General features: G+C 44.3%; 1 protein-coding gene across 3 annotated transcripts in view; it reads left to right on the top strand.

Moving 5' to 3' along the window:
- The window catches only part of LOC118386327 (receptor tyrosine-protein kinase erbB-4-like), a 668,294-nt gene that overhangs the window by 504,348 nt on the left and 143,946 nt on the right, over positions 1-20,000 (top strand). For all 3 annotated transcript variants that reach the window (XM_052522700.1, XM_052522699.1, XM_052522698.1), the window contains exons 7-12: positions 2,178-2,319; positions 7,650-7,763; positions 8,056-8,182; positions 10,148-10,221; positions 14,191-14,281; positions 16,640-16,839. In XM_052522700.1, coding sequence (XP_052378660.1) covers positions 2,178-2,319; positions 7,650-7,763; positions 8,056-8,182; positions 10,148-10,221; positions 14,191-14,281; positions 16,640-16,839 — 748 coding nt within the window. The remainder of the gene's footprint in view (positions 1-2,177; positions 2,320-7,649; positions 7,764-8,055; positions 8,183-10,147; positions 10,222-14,190; positions 14,282-16,639; positions 16,840-20,000) is intronic.

The following is a 20,000-nucleotide window of genomic DNA, read 5'->3' as shown; positions in this document are numbered from 1 at the left end:
GGATCTGAGGACCCATGCCAAATCTTTTCAGTCTCCTGAAGGGGAATAGGCTTTGTCGTTCCTTCTTCACGACTGTCTTGTTGTGTTTGGACCATGATATTTTGTTGGTGATGTGGACACCAAGGAACTTGAAGCTCTCAACCTGCTCCATTACAGCCCCGTCAATGAGAATAGGGGCGTGCTCAGTCCTCCTTTTCCTGTAGTCCACAATCATCTCCTTTGTCTTGATCACATTGAGTGATAGGTTGTTGTCCTGGCACCACACTGCCAGGTCTATGACCTCCTCCCTATAGGCTGTCTCATCATTTTTGGTGAGCAGGCCTACCACTGTTGTGTCATCTGCAAACTTAATGATGATGTTGGAGTCGTGCCTGGCCGTGCAGTCATAAGTGAACAGGGAGTACAGGAGGGGACTGAGCACGCACCCCTGAGGGGCCACCATGTTGAGGATCAGTGTGGCAGATGTGTTGTTACCTACCTTTACCACCTGGGGGCGACCCGTCAGGAAGTCCAGGATACAGTTGCAGAGGGAGGTGTTTAGTCCCAGGTTCCTTAGCTTAGTGATGAGCTTTGAGGGTACTATGGTGTTCAGCGCTGAGGTGTAGTCAATGAACAGCATTCTCACGTAGGTGTTCCTTTTGTCCAGGTGGGAAAGGGCAGCGTGGAGTACAATAGAGATTGCATCATCTGTGGAGCTGTTGGGGCGGTATGTAAATCGGAGTGGGTCTAGGTTTTCTGGGATAATGGGGTTCATGTGAGCCATGACCAGCCTTTCAAAGCACTTCTTGGCTACAGACGTGAGTGCTACAGGTCGGTAGTCATTTAGGCAGGTTACCTTAGTGTTCTTGGGCACAGGCACTATGGTGGTCTGCTTGAAACATGTTGGTATTACAGACTCAATCAGGGACAGGTTGAAAATATCAGTGAAGACACTTCCCAGTTGGTCAGTGCATGTTTGGAGTACACATCCTAGTAATCCATCTAGCCCTGCGGCCTTGTGAATTTTGACCTGTTTAAAGGTTTTACTCACATCGGCTACAGAGAGCGTGATCACACAGTCGTCCGGAACAGCTGATGCTCTCATGCATGCTTCAGTGTTGCTTGCCTCGAAGAAGGAATAGAAGTAATGTAGCTCATCTGGTAGGCTTGTGTCACTGGGCAGCTCGCGGCTATGCTTCCCTATGTAGTCCATAATAGTTTTAAAGCCCTGCCACATAAGACGAGCGTTGGAGCCGTTGTAGTATGATTCAATCTTAGTCCTGTATTGACGCTTTGCCTGTTTGATGGTTCGTTGGAGGGTATAGCGGGATTTATTATAAGCGTCATGGTTAGAGTTTCGGTCCTTGAAAGCGGCAGTTCTACCCTGTAATCCATGACTTCTGGTTTGGGTATGTACCTACGGTCACTGTGGGGACGAGGTCATCAATGCACTTATTGATGAAGCCAGTGACTGATGTGGTGTATTCCTCAATGCCATCATTCTGACTAACAGGTGTCTGTATGTACCCTTGCTACTTTTATAGCCTCGCTATATAGCCTGTCTTTTTACTGTTGTTTTATTTATTTTCTTACCTATTGTTCACCTAATACCTTTTTTGCACTATTGGTTAGAGCCTGTAAGTAAGCATTTCACTGTAAGATGAAATACCTGTTGTATTCGGCGCACGTGACAAATAAACTTTGATTTGATTGGATGTGAAGAATCCCAGAATATTTTCCAGTCTGTGCTAGGAAAACAGTCCTGTAGCTTAGCATCTGCGTCATCTGACCACTTCTGTATTGAGCGAGTCACTGGTACTTCCTGTTTAAATTTGAGCTTTTAAGCAGGAATCAGGAGGATAGAATTATGGTCAGATTTGGGCAAGGGAGAGCTTTGTATGCGTCTCTGTGTGGAGTAAAGGTGCTTATGTGTGTTTTAGTATGTGTGTGTTTACAGCTACATAGCAATTAAGTGATAATGTGCTTGCTTGGAGAGCATAGGGCTCCCAGTGACGATAAGAAGCTTAATGTCTGTTATTTAGCTGCATACTGCTGTGTGGACTGTGTTTCCTTGACCACCCAGCACTAGTGTGTGTGTGTGATGGTGTGTGTGGGTGTGCCTGTGTGTACGTTCACCTGTGTACGCTTGTGGTGTGTGTCCGTCTGCGTGTGTGCATGTGTGTGTGTTTTGTCCACAGGCGTGCACCAACTTCAACGACAGCGGGGCGTGTGTGACCCAGTGTCCCCAGCCCTTTGTGTACAACCCCACCACCTTCCAGCTGGAAAGCAACCCCAGAGCCAAGTACACCTATGGTGCCTTCTGCGTCAAGAAGTGCCCACGTAAGGAATGACACACACACACACACACACCACACACACACACACACACACACAAATATACAACCATACTTTTGTGAAATAAGGGGACATTAAAAAAACGGTGAAATAAGAATAGACACATATGCTACATACATACACACACGCATTACTGTAATTCGCTAAGCGTCTACTAAAAAACATACATTATTATATATTATAAACACACCATACACACCATTCTAGTTTGCTCATATATTAGCAGAATACAACGTTTTGCCTTCATGTTTTACAAGCGGATTTTGCTCTTCACTCATGTTGTAGCAATTTTCAACCACTCCACAAACTATAGTTTTGACAAGTCGGTTAGGACATCTACTTTCTGTGTGACACAAGTAATATTTCCAACAATTGTTTCCAGACAGATTATTTCACTTATAATTCACTGTATCACAATTCCAGTGGGTCAGAAGTTTACATACACTAAGTTACTGTGCCTTTAAAAAGCTTGGAAAATTCCAGAAAATGATGTCATGGCTTTAGAAACTTCTGATAGGCTAACTGACATCATCTAACGTATTCGTATCGGCACACTTAATAGCCATGGTTTCTCAAATGACTGCCTCGCCTGGTTCAGCAACTACTTCTCAGATAGAGTTCAGTGTGTCAAATCAGAGGGCCTGTTGTCCTGACCTCTGTCAGTCTCTATGGGGGTGCCACAGGATTCAATTCTCGGGCCGACTCTTTTCTCTGTATATATCAACGATGTCGCTCTTGCTGCGGCTGATTTCTTGATCCACCTCTACGCAGACGACACCATTCTGTAAACATCTGTCCCTTAGTTGGATACTGTGTTAACAAACCTCCAAACGAGCTTCAATGCCACACAACACTCCTTCCATAGCCTCCAACTGCTCTTAAACGCTAGTAAGACTAAATGCATGCTATTCAACCGATCACTGCCCGCAGCCGCCCACCCGACTAGCATCACTACTCTGGACGATTCTGACTTAGAATATGTGGACAACTACAAATACCTAGGTGTCTGGCTAGACTGTAAACTCTCCTTTCATATTAAGCATCTCCAATCCAAAATTAAATCTAGAATTGGCTTCTTATTTCCCAACAAAGACTCCTTCACTCACACTGTCAAACATACTGTCACGCCCTGTCCATCGATCGCTGCCTGCACCCGCATGCCCGACTAGCATCACCACCCTGGATGGTTCCGACCTTGAATATGTGGACATCTATAAGTACCTAGGTGTCTGGCTAGACTGCAAACTCTCCTTCCAGACTCATATCAAACATCTCCAATCGAAAATCAAATCAAGAGTCGGCTTTCTATTCCGCAACAAAGCCTCCTTCACTCACGCTGCCAAGCTTACCCTAGTAAAACTGACTATCCTACCGATCCTCGACTTTGGCGATGTCATCTACAAAATTGCTTCCAACACTCTACTCAGCAAACTGGATGCAGTTTATCACAGTGCCATTCGTTTTGTCACTGAAGCACCTTATACCACCCACCACTGCGACTTGTATGCTCTAGTCGGCTGGCCCTCGCTACATATTCGTCACCAGACCCACTGGCTCCAGGTCATCTACAAGGCCATGCTAGGTAAAGCTCCGCCTTATCTCAGGTCACTGGTCACGATGGCAACACCCATCCGTAGCACGCGCTCCAGCAGGTGTATCTCACTGATCATCATAACTATGACAGACAAAATTAGAAGAAAAAATATGGAAAATCACATTGTAGGATTTTTAATGAATTTTTAATGATCTGCATGGAGGAATGGGCCAAAATACCAGCAACAGTGTGTGAAAACCTTGTGAAGACTTACAGAAAACGTTTGACCTCTGTCATTGCCATATAACAAAGTATTGAGATAAACTTTTGTTATTTACCAAATACTTATTTTCCACCATAATTTGCAAATAAATTCATTAAAAATCCTACAATGTGATTTTAGGGATTTTTTTTTCTAATTGTGTCTGTCATTGTTAAAGTGTACCTATGATACAAATTACAGGCCTCTCTCATCTTTTTAAGTGGGAGAACTTGCACAATTGGTGGCTGACTAAATACTTTTTTGCCCCACTGTATATCCACAGTAAAATGAGTCCTATATCGACATAACCTGAAAGGCTGCTCAGCAAGGAATGAGCCACTGCTCCAAATCTGCCATAAAAAAAGCCAGACTACGGTTTGCAACTGTGCATGGGGACAAAGATTGTACTTTTTGGAGAAATGTCCTCTGTTCTGATGAAACAAAAATCTAACTTTTTGGCCATAATGACCATTGTTTTCCTGAAGGAAAAGGGGGAGGCTTGCAAGCCGAAGAACACCATCCCAACCGTGAAGCACGGGGGTGGCAGCATCATAATGTGTGGGTGCTTTGCTGCAGGAGGGACAAAATAGATGGCATCACGAGGAAGAAAAATCATGTAGATTGAAGCAACATCTCAAGACATCAGTCAGGAAGTTAAAACTTCCAAATGGACAATGACCCCAAGCATACTTCCAAAGTTGTGGCAAAATGGCTTCAGGACAACAAAGTCAAGGTATTGGAGTGACCATCACAAAGCTTTGACCTCAATCCCATAGAACATTTGTGGGCATTTAAAGGCAATGCTACCAAATACTAATTGAGCGTATGGAAACTTCTGACCCACTGGGAATGTGATGAAAGAAATGAAAGCTGAAATAAATCATTATCTCTACTATTATTCTGACATTTCACATTCTTAAAATAAAGTGGTGATCCTAACTGAAATAAAACAGGGAATTTTAACGAGGATTAAATGTCAGGAATTGTGAAAAACTGAGTTTAAATGTATGTCAAAGGTGTATGTTAACTTCCACCTTCAACTGTATATAGCCTTATATATATTTCAGGCTAATTTCCTATCATCCCAATCCTGTCTCTTGTCTTGCTTGAAAATCTCTATCTTTATTCTTTAATCCATAGGTTGCATTATCAAAGCACGTCTTGCCTATGCATGTCAAAATACCGCTATATCTTTTGTCCCGCATCTTTGCGCTGTCTGATATTGCTGCCAATGTGAGAGCTTCGGTAGAGAATATGTGATCAACAAACAATATACATTTTTAAGAAACCTTGTCTCCATTATTCATGAGCTGATTTGTTATCTGTATAACCATCAACTCTATTTTGCCACATCGGAGATATTCTGTTGTGAGTTGGACATTATCTAGCAAGTTTAGCAACTTTGATCATTTTACTTTTGCTTAACTCGTCTAGGTTACCCCGTTCCGCTAGCAGAACCCCTCGCCAACAGCCAATGAAATTGCAGGGCGCCAAATATAAATCAAAATAAATCTCATGAAACAAATTTCTCAAACATACAAGTATTATGCACCATTTTAAAGATAGAATTCTCGTTAATCCAGCCATAGTGTCTGATTTCAAAAATGCTTTACAGCGAAAGCTCCACAAACGATTATGTTGGGTCACAACCAACTAACAGAAAAACCCAGCCATTTTTCCAGCCAAAGAGAGGAGTCACAAAAAGCACAAATAGAGATAAAATTCATCACTAGCCTTTGATGATCTTCATCAGATGAAACTCATAGGACTTCATGTTACACAATACATGTATGTTTTGTTCGGGTTAAGGTTATCTTATTTTGGGAGAACACTGGCATGGTAACCATGTCTTGGTTTTAAACGCAATTTACTGTGTACAAATTATTCTAATTATGTTTGCTCTGTCAAAAATTGGCTTGCGGCTGAACATAGTTGCCTACCTTTGGCCTAGGCCTTGACTCATCATCACTAGCGGAGCAGAGAAGGCTGGTCATTCTCGTTACCAAGGGCCTCAGGATATTGATTCATTTCTCAAACCTCTTTTTTTTAAAGTGAACCTTTTTTCCCTGAGGAATGCAGCGAGCAACTTCCTTGATCATCTCCACTTAGCCCCCTCTTCACATCTCCCATTCATCCTCCCCTTCCTTTAAAGCAACCATTTCCTCCACTGATTTAAACTGCCTTTCCCTCTTCTCTCCTCTCCTCTCCTGGGGCTTGTGCCTGGCACTCCGCTAAGAGCTCTGGCTCCTAACAGGAAGAGAGAGAGAGAGAGAGAGAGAGAGAGAGAGAGAGAGAGAGAGAGAGAGAGAGAGGGGTGTGCTGCCTCTAATGCAGCCCACTACCGATGAAGGACCACATGGATCAGCCTTATTAGGGCACACCGTAACAAATGTTTAGCAGCAACAAAAACAATAATGTTATTATTGGTCAAGTTCAGATAGTCCCTCCCCATTTCAGTCTGATTTCTTCTTTTTGGTGTTTAGTGATGATCCAGGCTTGTTTATTTCCTGCACTGCCACAAGGACCCCTGAAGAGGTGCCTGTAATTTCGGTGTCCACCTCCATGCCTGAGGCTGTGAGAAAAGCAATCATTGGTCCCCTATTTGATGTGTATTTCTATCCCTAAAATCCTTCCTCAGTTCAGCCTATCAGATATTATACCAGCAGGGCCAGATATGCTCTCACCCGGAGAGAACAATAAAACAATAAAACAAGATAAAGAGGACAAGGAACATCTTTTATCACAGGAGTCATCTTCAGGAGCACAGCAGCAGTAGTCACATTCCACTGCTATTCATTGCCTTCAAGTCTCATGAGGAAGACATTCATTTACATTAAAGGATGACTGCACTTCCTGATTTGAACTTGTTTTTCATCAATGCTCATTAAGAAATGCTAGGGGTCATGACTGTATGCAAACGAGAGTTGTCTTGGGGGTGTGGTTTAATGTGGGTGTTTCTTGGGTGTGTCGTTGCTATTCAATCACAACCAACAGGACAGTAGATTTGAGTTGAAACATTATTGAAAGCAAGCGGGCAACATTTTTGACCATTCCATTGGTACCCCTAAGGAGATGTCTCCGCCTGCCCGGGTCACCAGGCCATGTAAAGGAAACTCTCCCAGTCTTTTTCCAGAAAACACAGTTCCACCATGTGTTAATAGGCAAAACGTAATCCAAAACAAACCCTCAAGTATGTCATGATGCGATCACTTACCAAACTCTGTTTTGAACAAGACTGACTTTATGACCAAAATGACCATATTAACACTTTGTAGACAATTTTGTCACTAGAATAAATTATTTTGACTCATATCGATAGGCCATTTAAAACCTGAGAAGTTGGTTCTAAGGGGCAGTTGACCTTTAAACCTCCATGACACACATATCAATACCAGTTCAAATCAATCTGTTCACTTGCAATCTGTTCCTCAGATTACATCCATAACATGTTTCCCAGTGGGTACGGCCTTGGAATTGCTCTGACACATACTATTCTTAACTCTTTGTTTGCTGTTCCAGATAACTTTGTGGTGGACCACAGCTCCTGTGTGAGGGCTTGTCCCAGCAACAAGATGGAGGTGGAGCAGAACCGCATCAAGATGTGCATCGCCTGCACTGACATCTGTCCTAAAGGTGTCCAGTCCTGCACCGTCCTGAACCCTATCCTCCTGTCATTCACATCCAGTTTATTCATCTGGTTGATTGGATGTAGTTGTGGTTGAGCTGTGGTTATGTTGTGGTTGTGCTTGACTATGGCTTACCCACTGCTCCAATCTCTCCAAACTCTGTGTCTCTTCTTGTGCCTGTCTGATCCATATAAGTATTTCAAAGTGGTTGGGAAAAAGCCTGACCACACATTTCCGTTACATTTTTGGGGAATATTTGACCAAGTAATGTTCTTCTCCTTCTTTATCTTCTGTTTTAGCCTGTGATGGTATAGGTACAGCCAGTCTGCAATCTGCTCAGACCGTGGACTCCAGCAACATAGACAAGTTCACCAACTGTACCAAGATCAATGGAAACCTGGTCTTCCTCATCACTGGCATTAAAGGGTGAGAGCACACACACACACACACACACACACACACACACACACACACACACACACACACACACACACACACACACACACACACACACACACACACACACACACACACACACACACACACACACACACACACACACACACACACACACACACACACACACACACACACACACACACACACACACACACACACACACACACACACACACACACACACACACACACACACACACACACACACACACACACACACACACACACACACACACACACACACACACACACACACACACACACACACACACACACACACACACACACACACACACACACACACACACACACACACACACACACACACACACACACACACACACACACACACACACACACACACACACACACACACACACACACACACACACACACACACACACACACACACACACACACACACACACACACACACAAAATCATGTAAACTAATCATGTACATTTAATTAACTAGGAAGTCGGGGCACCACAGAAAATCTTCAGATTACAAAGTTATACTTTTCCGAATATGACTCTTCCGATATTTTTTTTTCTCCTCCTTTAGTCCCCAATTGTTTGTAGTTACTATCTTGTCTCATCGCTATAACTCCCGTACGGGCTCGGTAGAGACGAAGGTCGAAAGCCATGCGTCCCCTGAAGCACAACCCAACCAAGCCGCACAGCGTGCAACCAAAAGGGCAGCCAGCCGCACCAATGTGTCGGAGGAAACACTGTGCACCTGGTGACCTGGTCTGTGGTCTTTCTCACTTTATGAAAAGGGGAAGAGAGTCTCTGCCAGGAATTTACTACCTGAGATAACATAACCTGGGTGTAGGAGAGAGAGGGGGAAGCCATGATCTACACCCAGAAAGAGCTACGTCATGACACTACTATATCCCATAGAAACGCATTGAATAATATATTAATAAATGGCAAAAAGACAGTCAAAAAATAAATATTAAGGAATAAGGTATGGAAATGTCTCTTATATCTAGGAGATATAAGAAAGCTCAGGAAATATATATATTTTTGGACATATATTTAACCCCTTATTTGGCACAAAGCTACCTCCATACCACTAATCGTTTGTATGGGTTACACTTGGTTTGTAGCTCTAACTGTTTGGACTCTACTGACAGAAGTTTGCACATCAGCGTTATCGACTTCAGACAAGTTGTGAAGTAAAGTGGATATATCCATCGTGTTTGTGAAAGTCTACCCTTTCCATAGAGGGTTCATAATAGTGTGTAGGCCAAACCGTTCGGAAGCTACAGACGTTTTCATGGTCTGACAAACACCTTCCACAAGTTGAAGACCGACATTGGCGGACATGGTGGATTGAGACACAGCCCATGCAGAGAAAAAGCTGATATCTCCAGCTTAAGCTGACTGATTTTGATGGGGTATTTTTTATTATGTTACTCAGATTGATGCATGGGTGGATTACCTAGAAAGGTCACTCCAAACACATTTTTGCTAAGAGCTGCTCTTCAGCTGATTAAACAAAGGTTAGCCATGAAGTTTGGCTGAAATGTATGTCCAAGTCAAGAAAGTTTACCAGCAGCCAGTGGCACTTGCCACACTGCTAGCCTATTCGCGGGTGCTCTTTCAAAGCCTATGTCAGATATTCCAGTGAGTATCATTGGCTCCAATGAGTGTAGTTTCCTAACTATTGTACTGTAGATACATAATAAAAAACGTGTTTATTCTGTTGTCGCGGACCCCCTGCAATAGCTCCAGAGGACGTGGACCCCCAGTTGAATAACCCTGCTCTAGACAGCTCACCTGGTGGTGGTGGTTATGTGGGTGATCGATCTCTCTCTCTCTCTCTCTCTCTCTCTCTCTCTCTCTCTCTCTCTCTCTCTCTCTCTTTCTTTCTTTCTTTCTTTCTTTCTTTCTTTCTTTCTTTCTTTCTCTCCTCTCCCCCTCACAGGGATGTGTACCACAACATTAAAGCTTTGGATCCAGACAAGCTGAATGTGTTCCGGACTGTTAGGGAGATCACAGGTGAGAGACATTATAATTGTATTTAATTAACACAGTCAAAAAGTCATAATTATGGCAAAACCCTGTCCATTTCAACAATGTATCTTCTTAAGTCAGTTAAGAACAGAGATCCAATTAAAATAAATGTACAATTCTGATACCATGTCATTCAGTCTTTTCTAATCTTCCTTGGGAAAATATACATTAACTGACCAGGTGAATCCAGGTGAAAGCTATGATCCCTTATTGATGTCACTTGTTAAAATCCACTTCAATCACTGTAGATGAAGGGGAGGATACAGGTTAAAGAAGGATTTTAAAGTCTTGAGACATGGTATTGTGTATGTGTGCCATTCAGAGGGCGAATGGGCAAGACAAGAGATGTAAGTGCCTTTGAACGGGGTCTGGTAGTAGGTGTCAGGTGCACCAGTTTGTGTCAAGAACTGCAATGCTGCTGGGTGGTCCACCACCCAAAGGGCACCCCCCAAAAAGGCATCCAGCCAGTTTGACACAACTGTGGGAAGCATTGGAGTCAACATGGGACAGCATCCCTGTGGAACTCTCTCAACCTCTTGTAGAGTCCATGCCCTGACGAATTGAGGTTGTTCTGAGGGCAAAAGGGTAGGTGCAACTCAATTTTAGGAAGGTGTTCTTAATGTTTTGTACTCTCTGTGTATATATATAATGTATGGTGTAATGTTTTAGAGAAATACATGCAGGTTTACTGTAGAAATCCCCCTATCCATGCATCTTTAAATTATTCTGTTTTATTTTGTTTTGCCCTCATCAAATGTGCATGGTGTCCCCTCTCTTACAATTTGACTCAGTATAAAGGGGCCTTGTGTGTGTTTGCTGTTTCCCACAAGACACCATACACCAAAGACAAGCTGAAAGAGTATGATGAATTGGGTTGAGATGAGGGTCTCTCTATCTCTTCTCCCATGGGGATCTAGAACTCCCAGTTTCACAGCTCTAAAGTTTCACACGGAGCATGAAGGGAGGTCCGTAGTGTGTGCATGAGTGCATTGGTGTGTGTTCATGAATTAATGTAGAGTGAATCTCCCTTCCCCTTTCCCTTCCTCCTCCCTTCATTCCTGTGACAGGACGTGAGCTGGTACAGCCAATATGTGTCTCCCAAATGGCACCCCATTCTCTGTAGAATGCACTACTAAATAGGGAATAGACTGCCATTTGGGATACAACCTTGTAGACCCATGGCCAGGCATGCATGGCACCCCTTATCACCCTCCGTCACACACACACACACACACACACACACACACACACACACACACACACACACACACACACACACACACACACACACACACACACACACACACACACACACACACACACACACACACACACACACACACACACACACACACACACACACACACACACACACACACACACACACATACATACAGGCATTGATGCACACACACACACACTTATACATACACACATACATACAGGCATTGATGCACACACACACACACACACACACTTATACATACACACAGGCAGTGATGCACACACACACACACACACACACACCGTCATCCCTTCTGCTTCAACCTAGGGTTGAACCTAGGGTACCATCTCTGTATTGTATAGCTCTCAGATGACAGTCAGTGTAGGAGGCTACCATCTCACCCTACATCTCTTCTCCTGCCAAGTGTTCTTCTAAAACATAGCCACTTGTTTTTATCTCCTTCCATGAGGTCAGTGCAGGCTTATCCAAACAGTACGGTCGGTGGGTCATCCACTGAAGCAATTTAGCATAAGTGAGGTTCCCAGTGCATGGCTTTGACTGTAATCATTGGTGCTTTAAAACTCTTAACCCTTGATCTGGTGCCTGTGGCCCTCCTCTCTGTAAGGCAATACTGGGTAATTTGTCTTTCGCATGGATGCGCCAGTAATGTGGCACTCAGTGAACCTAAACCCCCACTCTACTCTAGAAGCTCTAGCATGCTCGGCTACTGACTCCATCCTTTCAGCAGTTGTTTACTGCCCACAGGGGTGAGAGAGAGAGAGAGAGAGAGAGAGAGAGAGAGAGAGAGAGAGAGAGAGAGAGAGAGAGAGAGAGAGAGAGAGAGAGAGAGAGAGAGAGAGAGAGAGAGAGAGAGAGAGAGAGAGAGAGAGAGAGAGAGAGAGAGAGAGAGAGAGAGAGAGAGAGAGAGAGAGAGAGAGAGAGAGAGAGAGAGAGAGAGAGAGAGAGAGAGAGAGAGAGAGAGAGAGAGAGAGAGAGAGAGAGAAGAGAGAGAGAGAGAGAGAGAGAAAGAAAGAAAGAAAGAAAGAGAGAGAGAGAGAGAGAGAGAGAGAGAGAGAGAGAGAGAGAGAGAGAGAGAGAGAGAGAGAGAGAGACCAGAACTTCCTGTACAGTAACAGAAAGGTCACTGGTTTGAATCCCGAGCTGGCAAATCTGCCGTTTTCCCCTTGAGCAAGGCAGTAAACCACCAACATGGGCACTGATGATGTGGACATTGATTAAAGCACCCCCGCACCTGTCTGATTGGGTTAAATGCGGAAGACACATTTCAGTTGAGTGCATTCAATTGTACAACTGACTAGGTATCCCCCTTTCCCTTCTCTATTGCTGCTGTTTGTTTCAAGCTGTTTGCCCAGGAAGGCAGGCAGGTACTTGTTAGCACCATTAGCAAGATGAAGTGATGAAGCGCCCTGCTCACCTCTCCAATCTCTCCTACTCTCCAACTCTCCTCCCTAGCTCTCCTTCCCACCTCTCATCTCCCCATCTCCCACCTCTCCTCTCTAGGAAAAACAAACATATGCCTCTTGAGGAAAGACCATGAGACAGGTGGAGAGAGAAAGATAGAAAGAAATAAAGAAAGAGAGACAGAGAGAGAATGAATGAGTGAGTGAAAGAGAGGTGAGAGAGAGGCTTGCCATTGCTTCCTGCAATTTTGTCATTAAGACAATTACTGTCATCAGACACTAGCTCTAACGACTCAGATAGGAGCTAATCGTTGCCATTTTATATTGGAGGTTGCATTCAAGAATGCTAATGGCATAGAAAGCAGGTTGTGATGCATTTCATTCATATACATTTGATTAAGGTTCAACTTATAATCGGTTAGTCTGATGTAATAGTAATTATAGATGACTTTAGTCGCATCTGGCACTGAGCTAGATGGACCCATGGACTGCATCCGGAATTCCCTAGATAGTGCATTACTTTTGACCAAAGCCCTGGTCCCTGGTCAAAAGTAGTGTGATTTATAGTAAATATGGAACCATTTTAGAAGCAGCCAGTAGCTCACCCAGTAGAGAAACTGGACTGATGAAGACAGACTTGAAGGTTATCTGCCTCTTGTCAACAAGTTCTAAACAAGGTTCTTTTAGGAACTCATCTCACATAATCAGACTGGAAGATGCATTAATCAGGGATATGAACACATGCTGATATGAGCCTCATACCTTTCATTAGATCCTCTCATATCCCTTACCAATGTAATGAATTTGTTTAAAGCCAATCAAAATATCAGTTATGGAACTATTATGAAATATATCCCTGGGAATATGCTGTCTGGAGTTTTCAAAGTCATTTGGGTATTTTGTGTTGTCCTTGGTCCTCATAACTTCCTAGCCTGTTTCCTCTCCTCTATCGCCTCTTCTCTCCTCCTCTCCTTTCCTCTTCTCTCCTCCTCTCTTCATCTGTCCATTCTGTTTGTCCTCTCCTGGCTGGAATGAGATTTCACCCCTCATCTCTAAATATTTAATTTATTGAATACATTATTACATTTTCTAAATGATCCATGGTCATCAGCTCAGCAATTCATTCAACCTGCTAAATGATTTAACGCCCAGAGGCAGTTGCAAAAATATGTACAGTATATATCTTCATTGTCATATATTTGACATGTTTAACTGATGTGAGTTAGGAATTTATGTGGATCTGGTAATACATCACAGATATATGATGTAATTTGATTGGCTGTGATGTGATTGGTTCTGTGCCTGTAGGTTTCCTGAACATCCAGTCGTGGCCAGAGAACATGACAGACCTGAGTGTCTTCTCCAATCTGGCAACCATAGGAGGCAGAGCTCTATACAGGTAAGAACCTACAGTACATTACTACAGTATCTTAGTACAGTACATTAGTACAGTATGGACCTGAGGATCTGGCAACCACAGGATGGAGAGCATTGAACAGGTAGGTCTGGAGCACGGAGCCCTGGGGAACACCTCTCACACATACTCTACAGCACATCATTATTGTACCATACTTTGAGGTGTGTTAAGAATTTTGCACTATTTTAACAGGAGCTAGTGATTTACAATTAGGTTGTGTACAGTTAGTCTGGCATATAAGAATGGCTGTAATGTTGCTGTTCCTTTGAGATCCCATCAGAACAACCCCATAGCTTTCCAAATGGGTATATATAGTCAGCTAATTTGATAGACGGAATGTCGTCACAATTGATCATGTAACATGCCAGAGTTTCCCCATGACTCCCACGCCTGCACACACACACACACACACACATAGATCTGGCTCCCAAGCCTGCACACACACACACATACACACACACATAGATCTGGCTCCCACGCCTGCACACACACACACACACACACACACACACACACACACACACACACACACACACACACACACACACACACACACACACACACACACACACACACACACACACACATAGATCTGGCTCCCACGGCTGTACACACACACATAGATCTGGCTCCCACGCCTGCACACACACACACACACACACACACACACACACACACACACACACACACACACACACACACACACACACACACACACACACACACATAGATCACACACACACACACACACACACACACACACACACACACACACACACACACACACACACACACACACACACACACACACACACACACACACACACACACACACACACACACATGTACATAGATCTGGCTCCCACGGCTGTATACTCTCATTACCTTGATCTGTTAGCACTATGACAGCCATTATCCATTGCCATGCATGCAGGCAGACCCAAAGCACAGAACGTCAGTGACACTTGTACACAGATACACATGCATACACACACACACATAGACACGCCATGGGAACACTACACTACAATCAAATCAAATTGTATTGGTCACACATGCATATTTATCAGATGTTATTGCGGGTGTATCAAAATCCTTGTGTTCCTAGTTCCAACAGTGCATTAATATCTAACAATTCACAACAATACACACAAATCTAAAGTAAAATAATGGAATTTAGAACTAAATATTAGGACGAGCAATGTCGGAGTGGCTTTGAGTAAAATATCGTAGAATAGAATACAGTATATACATATGAAATGAGTAAAGCAGTATGTTAACATTATTATTAAAGCAGTATGTTAACATTATTAAAGTGACTAGTGATTTGTGGGTTGAGAACCATTAGGATAGGTGATGATTTGTGGGTTGAGAACCATTAGGATAGGTGATGATTTGTGGGTTGAGAACCATTAGGATAGGTGATGATTGGCTTTGGTGACATTAACTAACTAGCTAGCAGTTTATTTTCAAGATATTACTGCTGTTAACATCATTATACGCTATTAGAGCTTACAGTAGACATAGCAGCTTATGTTAGCAAGCAGAGAGAGTGGGTGTGAGAATGACATGTTAACAATTTAAAGTAAACACACACACATACACACTCACACACATCGTGGCCTATCACTAAGTGGAGAGCTGTGTTCTTGTTAGTCTGAGTGCCTCTGTACACTCCCTACTCCCTCTCTTCAAGGCTCTTTCTGGGACGTAAAGACCCTTTCAGAGAGAAGGAGAGAGAGAAGGAGAGAGAGAAGGGAGAGAGAGGTAGAGTGCCTTTGGTACTCTATCTGTAGGAGCATGCTGTGCGCATCACAGGGATTGTAGACACTGTCAAAGTGTTTTGTAAAGATTTAGAGATCCGTGTCAGTTGGTTTGCTAACAGTCTAACACACTCTCCATGCAGGAATAACATCATCTGTGTATTAACTTGGAATTAATCTATTTTCTTATTACCCACCTGTCTTTATTTTCTCTCTCTGACCTTTCTCTTTCCATCTCTACCTTATTCTGTCTGTTTCTCTTTCCATCTCTACCTTATTCTGTCTGTTTCTCTTTCCATCTCTACCTTATTCTGTCTGTTTCTCTATCTTTCTCCTCACCCCTTTCTGTCTGTCTCACTCTCTGTCTGGTCTTTTTCAACTTCTCTCACCCTTGTTTACTCCTCCTCCATCTTACCTCTCACACCATTCTCTTTCTCTAACGCCTCTCTTTCTTCCATCTTCCCTCTCTCCCCTACTCCCTTTCCCCTCTCCTCTCCGCCTCTCTCCCCTACTCCTTTCCCCTCTCCTCTCCTCTCCCCCCTCTCTCCCCTACTCCCTTTCCCTTCTCCTCTCCCAGTGGTATCTCTCTCCTTGTGTTGAAGCAGCAGTGGATCTCGTCCCTCCAGCTCCAGTCCCTGAATGAGATCAGTGCTGGTAATGTGTACATCACCAATAACAGTCAGCTGTGCTACTACAACACCGTCAACTGGACTGGCCTGTTCAGAGCCAACAACCAGAAGGTCCTCATACGGAACAACAGAGACCCTAAAGAGTGTAGTGAGTCACACGCACGCACACGCACACGCACACGCACACACACACACCACACAGGCGCGTACACACACACCACACAGGCGCTCACACACACACAGGCGCTTACACACACACACACACACACACACACACACACACACACACACACACACACACACACACACACACACACACACACACACACACACACACACACACACACACACACACACACACACACACACACACACACACACACACACAGGCGCTTACACACACACACATAGAGGTACACACACACGCACGTACACACATACAAACACATGCCCACACAAATGCATGCACACAAGTCTGTGTATACACAAACATACACACACACTCAACTAATTTCAGTCCTAACCCAACTTAGATCTGGATGCTGTTTCTGATACTGTTTGTCAACATTGTACAGTCAAATCTTGTAAAGAGCTACAATTATTATAGAGTGCGGTGTAATTGGACTCAGTTACCACTGGTTCCTCTCCTACCAATCTCTTAGTCTTAGGCATTCATGTATTAATGTAAATCAGTTACAGGTAGTGGTTAGAGCATTGGGCCAGTAACCAGAAGGTTGCTGGATCGAATACCCCGAGCTGGGTTAAATGCAGAAGACACATTTCAGTTGAATACAATCAGTTGGACAACTGACTAGGTATCTCTCTTCTCCTCACTCCTCTTCATCTTCCTCCTCTCTTCTCCTCACTCCTCTTCTCCTCACTCCTCTTCTCGTCTTCTTCTTACTCCTCTCTTCCCCTCACTCCTCTTCTCCTCTTCTTCTTCCTCCTCTCTTCTCCTCACTCCTTTTCTCCTCTTCTCCTCTTCTCCTCTTCTACTCACTCCTCTTCCCCTCTTCTCTTCTCTTCTCCTCTTCTACTCACTCATCTTCCCCTCTTCTCTTCTCCTCTTCTACTCACTCCTCTTCTCTTCTCCTCTTCTACTCTTCTACTCTTCTACTCACTCCTCTTCCCCTCTTCTCTTCTCCTCTTCTACTCACTCCTCTTCTACTCTTCTACTCACTCCTCTTCCCCTCTTCTCCTCTTATACTCACTCCTCTTCTACTCTTCTACTCACTCCTCTTCCCCTCTTCTCTTCTCCTCTTCTACTCACTCCTCTTCTACTCTTCTACTCACTCCTCTTCCCCTCTTCTCCTCTTATACTCACTCCTCTTCCCCTCTTCTCTTCTCTTCTCTTCTCTTCTCCTCTTCTACTCACTCCTCTTCTACTCACTCCTCTTCCCCGCTTCTCTTCTATTCTCCTCTTCTACTCACTCCTCTTCCCCTCTTCTATTCCCCTCTTCTACTCACTCCTCTTCTCCTCTTATTTTCTTCTCTTCTACTCACTCCTCCTCCCCTCTTCTCCTCTTCTCCTCACTCCTCTTCTCTTCTACTCACTCCTCTTCCCCTCTTCTCCTCACTCCTCTTCTACTCTTCTACTCACTCCTCTTCCCCTCTTCTCTTCTCCTCTTCTACTCACTCCTCTTCCACTCTTCTACTCACTCCTCTTCCCCTCTTCTCCTCTTATACTCACTCCTCTTCCCCTCTTCTCTTCTCTTCTCTTCTCCTCTTCTACTCACTCCTCTTCTACTCACTCCTCTTCCCCTCTTCTCTTCTATTCTCCTCTTCTACTCACTCCTCTTCTCTTCTCCTCTTCTCCTCTTCTTTTCTTCTCTTCTACTCACTCCTCCTCCCCTCTTCTCCTCTTCTCCTCACTCCTCTTCTCTTCTACTCACTCCTCTTCCCCTCTTCTCCTCACTCCTCTTCTCTTCTACTCACTCCTCTTCCCCTCTTCTCTTCTCTTCTCTTCTCCTCTTCTACCCACTCCTCTTCTACTCACTCCTCTTCCCCTCTTCCCTTCTATTCTCCTCTTCTACTCACTCCTCTTCTCCTCTTCTTTTCTTCTCTTCTACTCACTCCTCCTCCTCTCTTCTCCTCACTCCTCCTCTACTCTTCTACTAACTCCTCTTCCCCTCTTCTCCTCACTCCTCTTCTCCTCTTCTACTCACTCCTCTTCCCATCTTCTCCTCACTCGTCTTCTCCTCTTCCCCTCTTCTCCTCACTCCTCTTCTACTCACTCCTCTTCTACTCACTCCTCTTCCCCTCTTCTCCTCTTCTACACACTCCTCTTCTACTCACTCCTCTTCCCCTCTTCTCTTCTTCTACTCACTCCTCTTCTCCTCTTCTACTCACTCCTCTTCTCCTCTTCTTCTCTTCTCCTCTTCTACTCACTCCTCTTCTACTCTTCCACTCACTCCTCTTCCCCTCTTCCCCTCTTCTACTCACTCCTCTTCTTCTCACTCCTCTTCCCCTCTTCTCTTCTCCTCTTCTACTCACTCTTCTCCTCTTCTTTTCTTCTCTTCTACTCACTCCTCCTCCCCTCTTCTCCTCTTCTCCTCACTCCTCTTCTCCTCACTCCTCTTCTACTCACTCCTCTTCCCCTCTTCCCCTCTTCTCCCCACTCCTCTTCTATTCACTCCTCTTCTCCTCTTCTACTCCCTCCTCTTCTACTCTTCTCCTCACTCCCCTTCTACTCTTCTACTCACTCCTCTTCTCCTCTTCTTTTCTTCTTTTCTTCTCCTCTTCTACTCAGTCCTCTTCCCCTCTTCTCCTCTTCTACTCACTCCTATTCCCCTCTTCCCCTCACTCCTCTTATACTCTTCTACTCACTCCTCTTCTCCTCTTCTTTTCTTCACCTCTTCTACTCAGTCCTCTTCCCCTCTTCTACTCAGTCCTCTTCCCCTCTTCTCCTCTTCTCCTCACTCCTCATCTACTCTTCTACTCACTCCTCTTCCCCTCTTCTCCTCACTCCTCTTCTCCTCTTCTACTCACTCCTCTTCCCCTCTTCTCCTCACTCGTCTTCCCCTCACTCCTCTTCTCCTCACTCCTCTTCCTCTCTTCCCCTCTTCTACTCAGTCCTCTTCCCCTCTTCTACTCAGTCCTCTTCCCCTCTTCTCCTCTTCTCCTCACTCCTCCTCTACTCTTCTACTCACTCCTATTCTCCTCTTCTCCTCACTCCTCCTCTACTATTCTACTCACTCCTCTTCTCCTCTTCTCCTCACTCGTCTTCCCCTCACTCCTCTTCTATTCACTCCTCTTCTCCTCTTCTACTCCCTCCTTTTCTACTCTTCTCCTCACTCCTATTCTCCTCTT

Source organism: Oncorhynchus keta, chromosome 7 (genome assembly GCF_023373465.1).
Source record: "Oncorhynchus keta strain PuntledgeMale-10-30-2019 chromosome 7, Oket_V2, whole genome shotgun sequence".
In the NCBI taxonomy this organism is placed as follows: domain Eukaryota; kingdom Metazoa; phylum Chordata; class Actinopteri; order Salmoniformes; family Salmonidae; genus Oncorhynchus; species Oncorhynchus keta.
The sequence above is the reverse complement of the archived record's forward strand: the minus strand, read 5'-3'. Positions and strand labels throughout refer to the sequence as shown.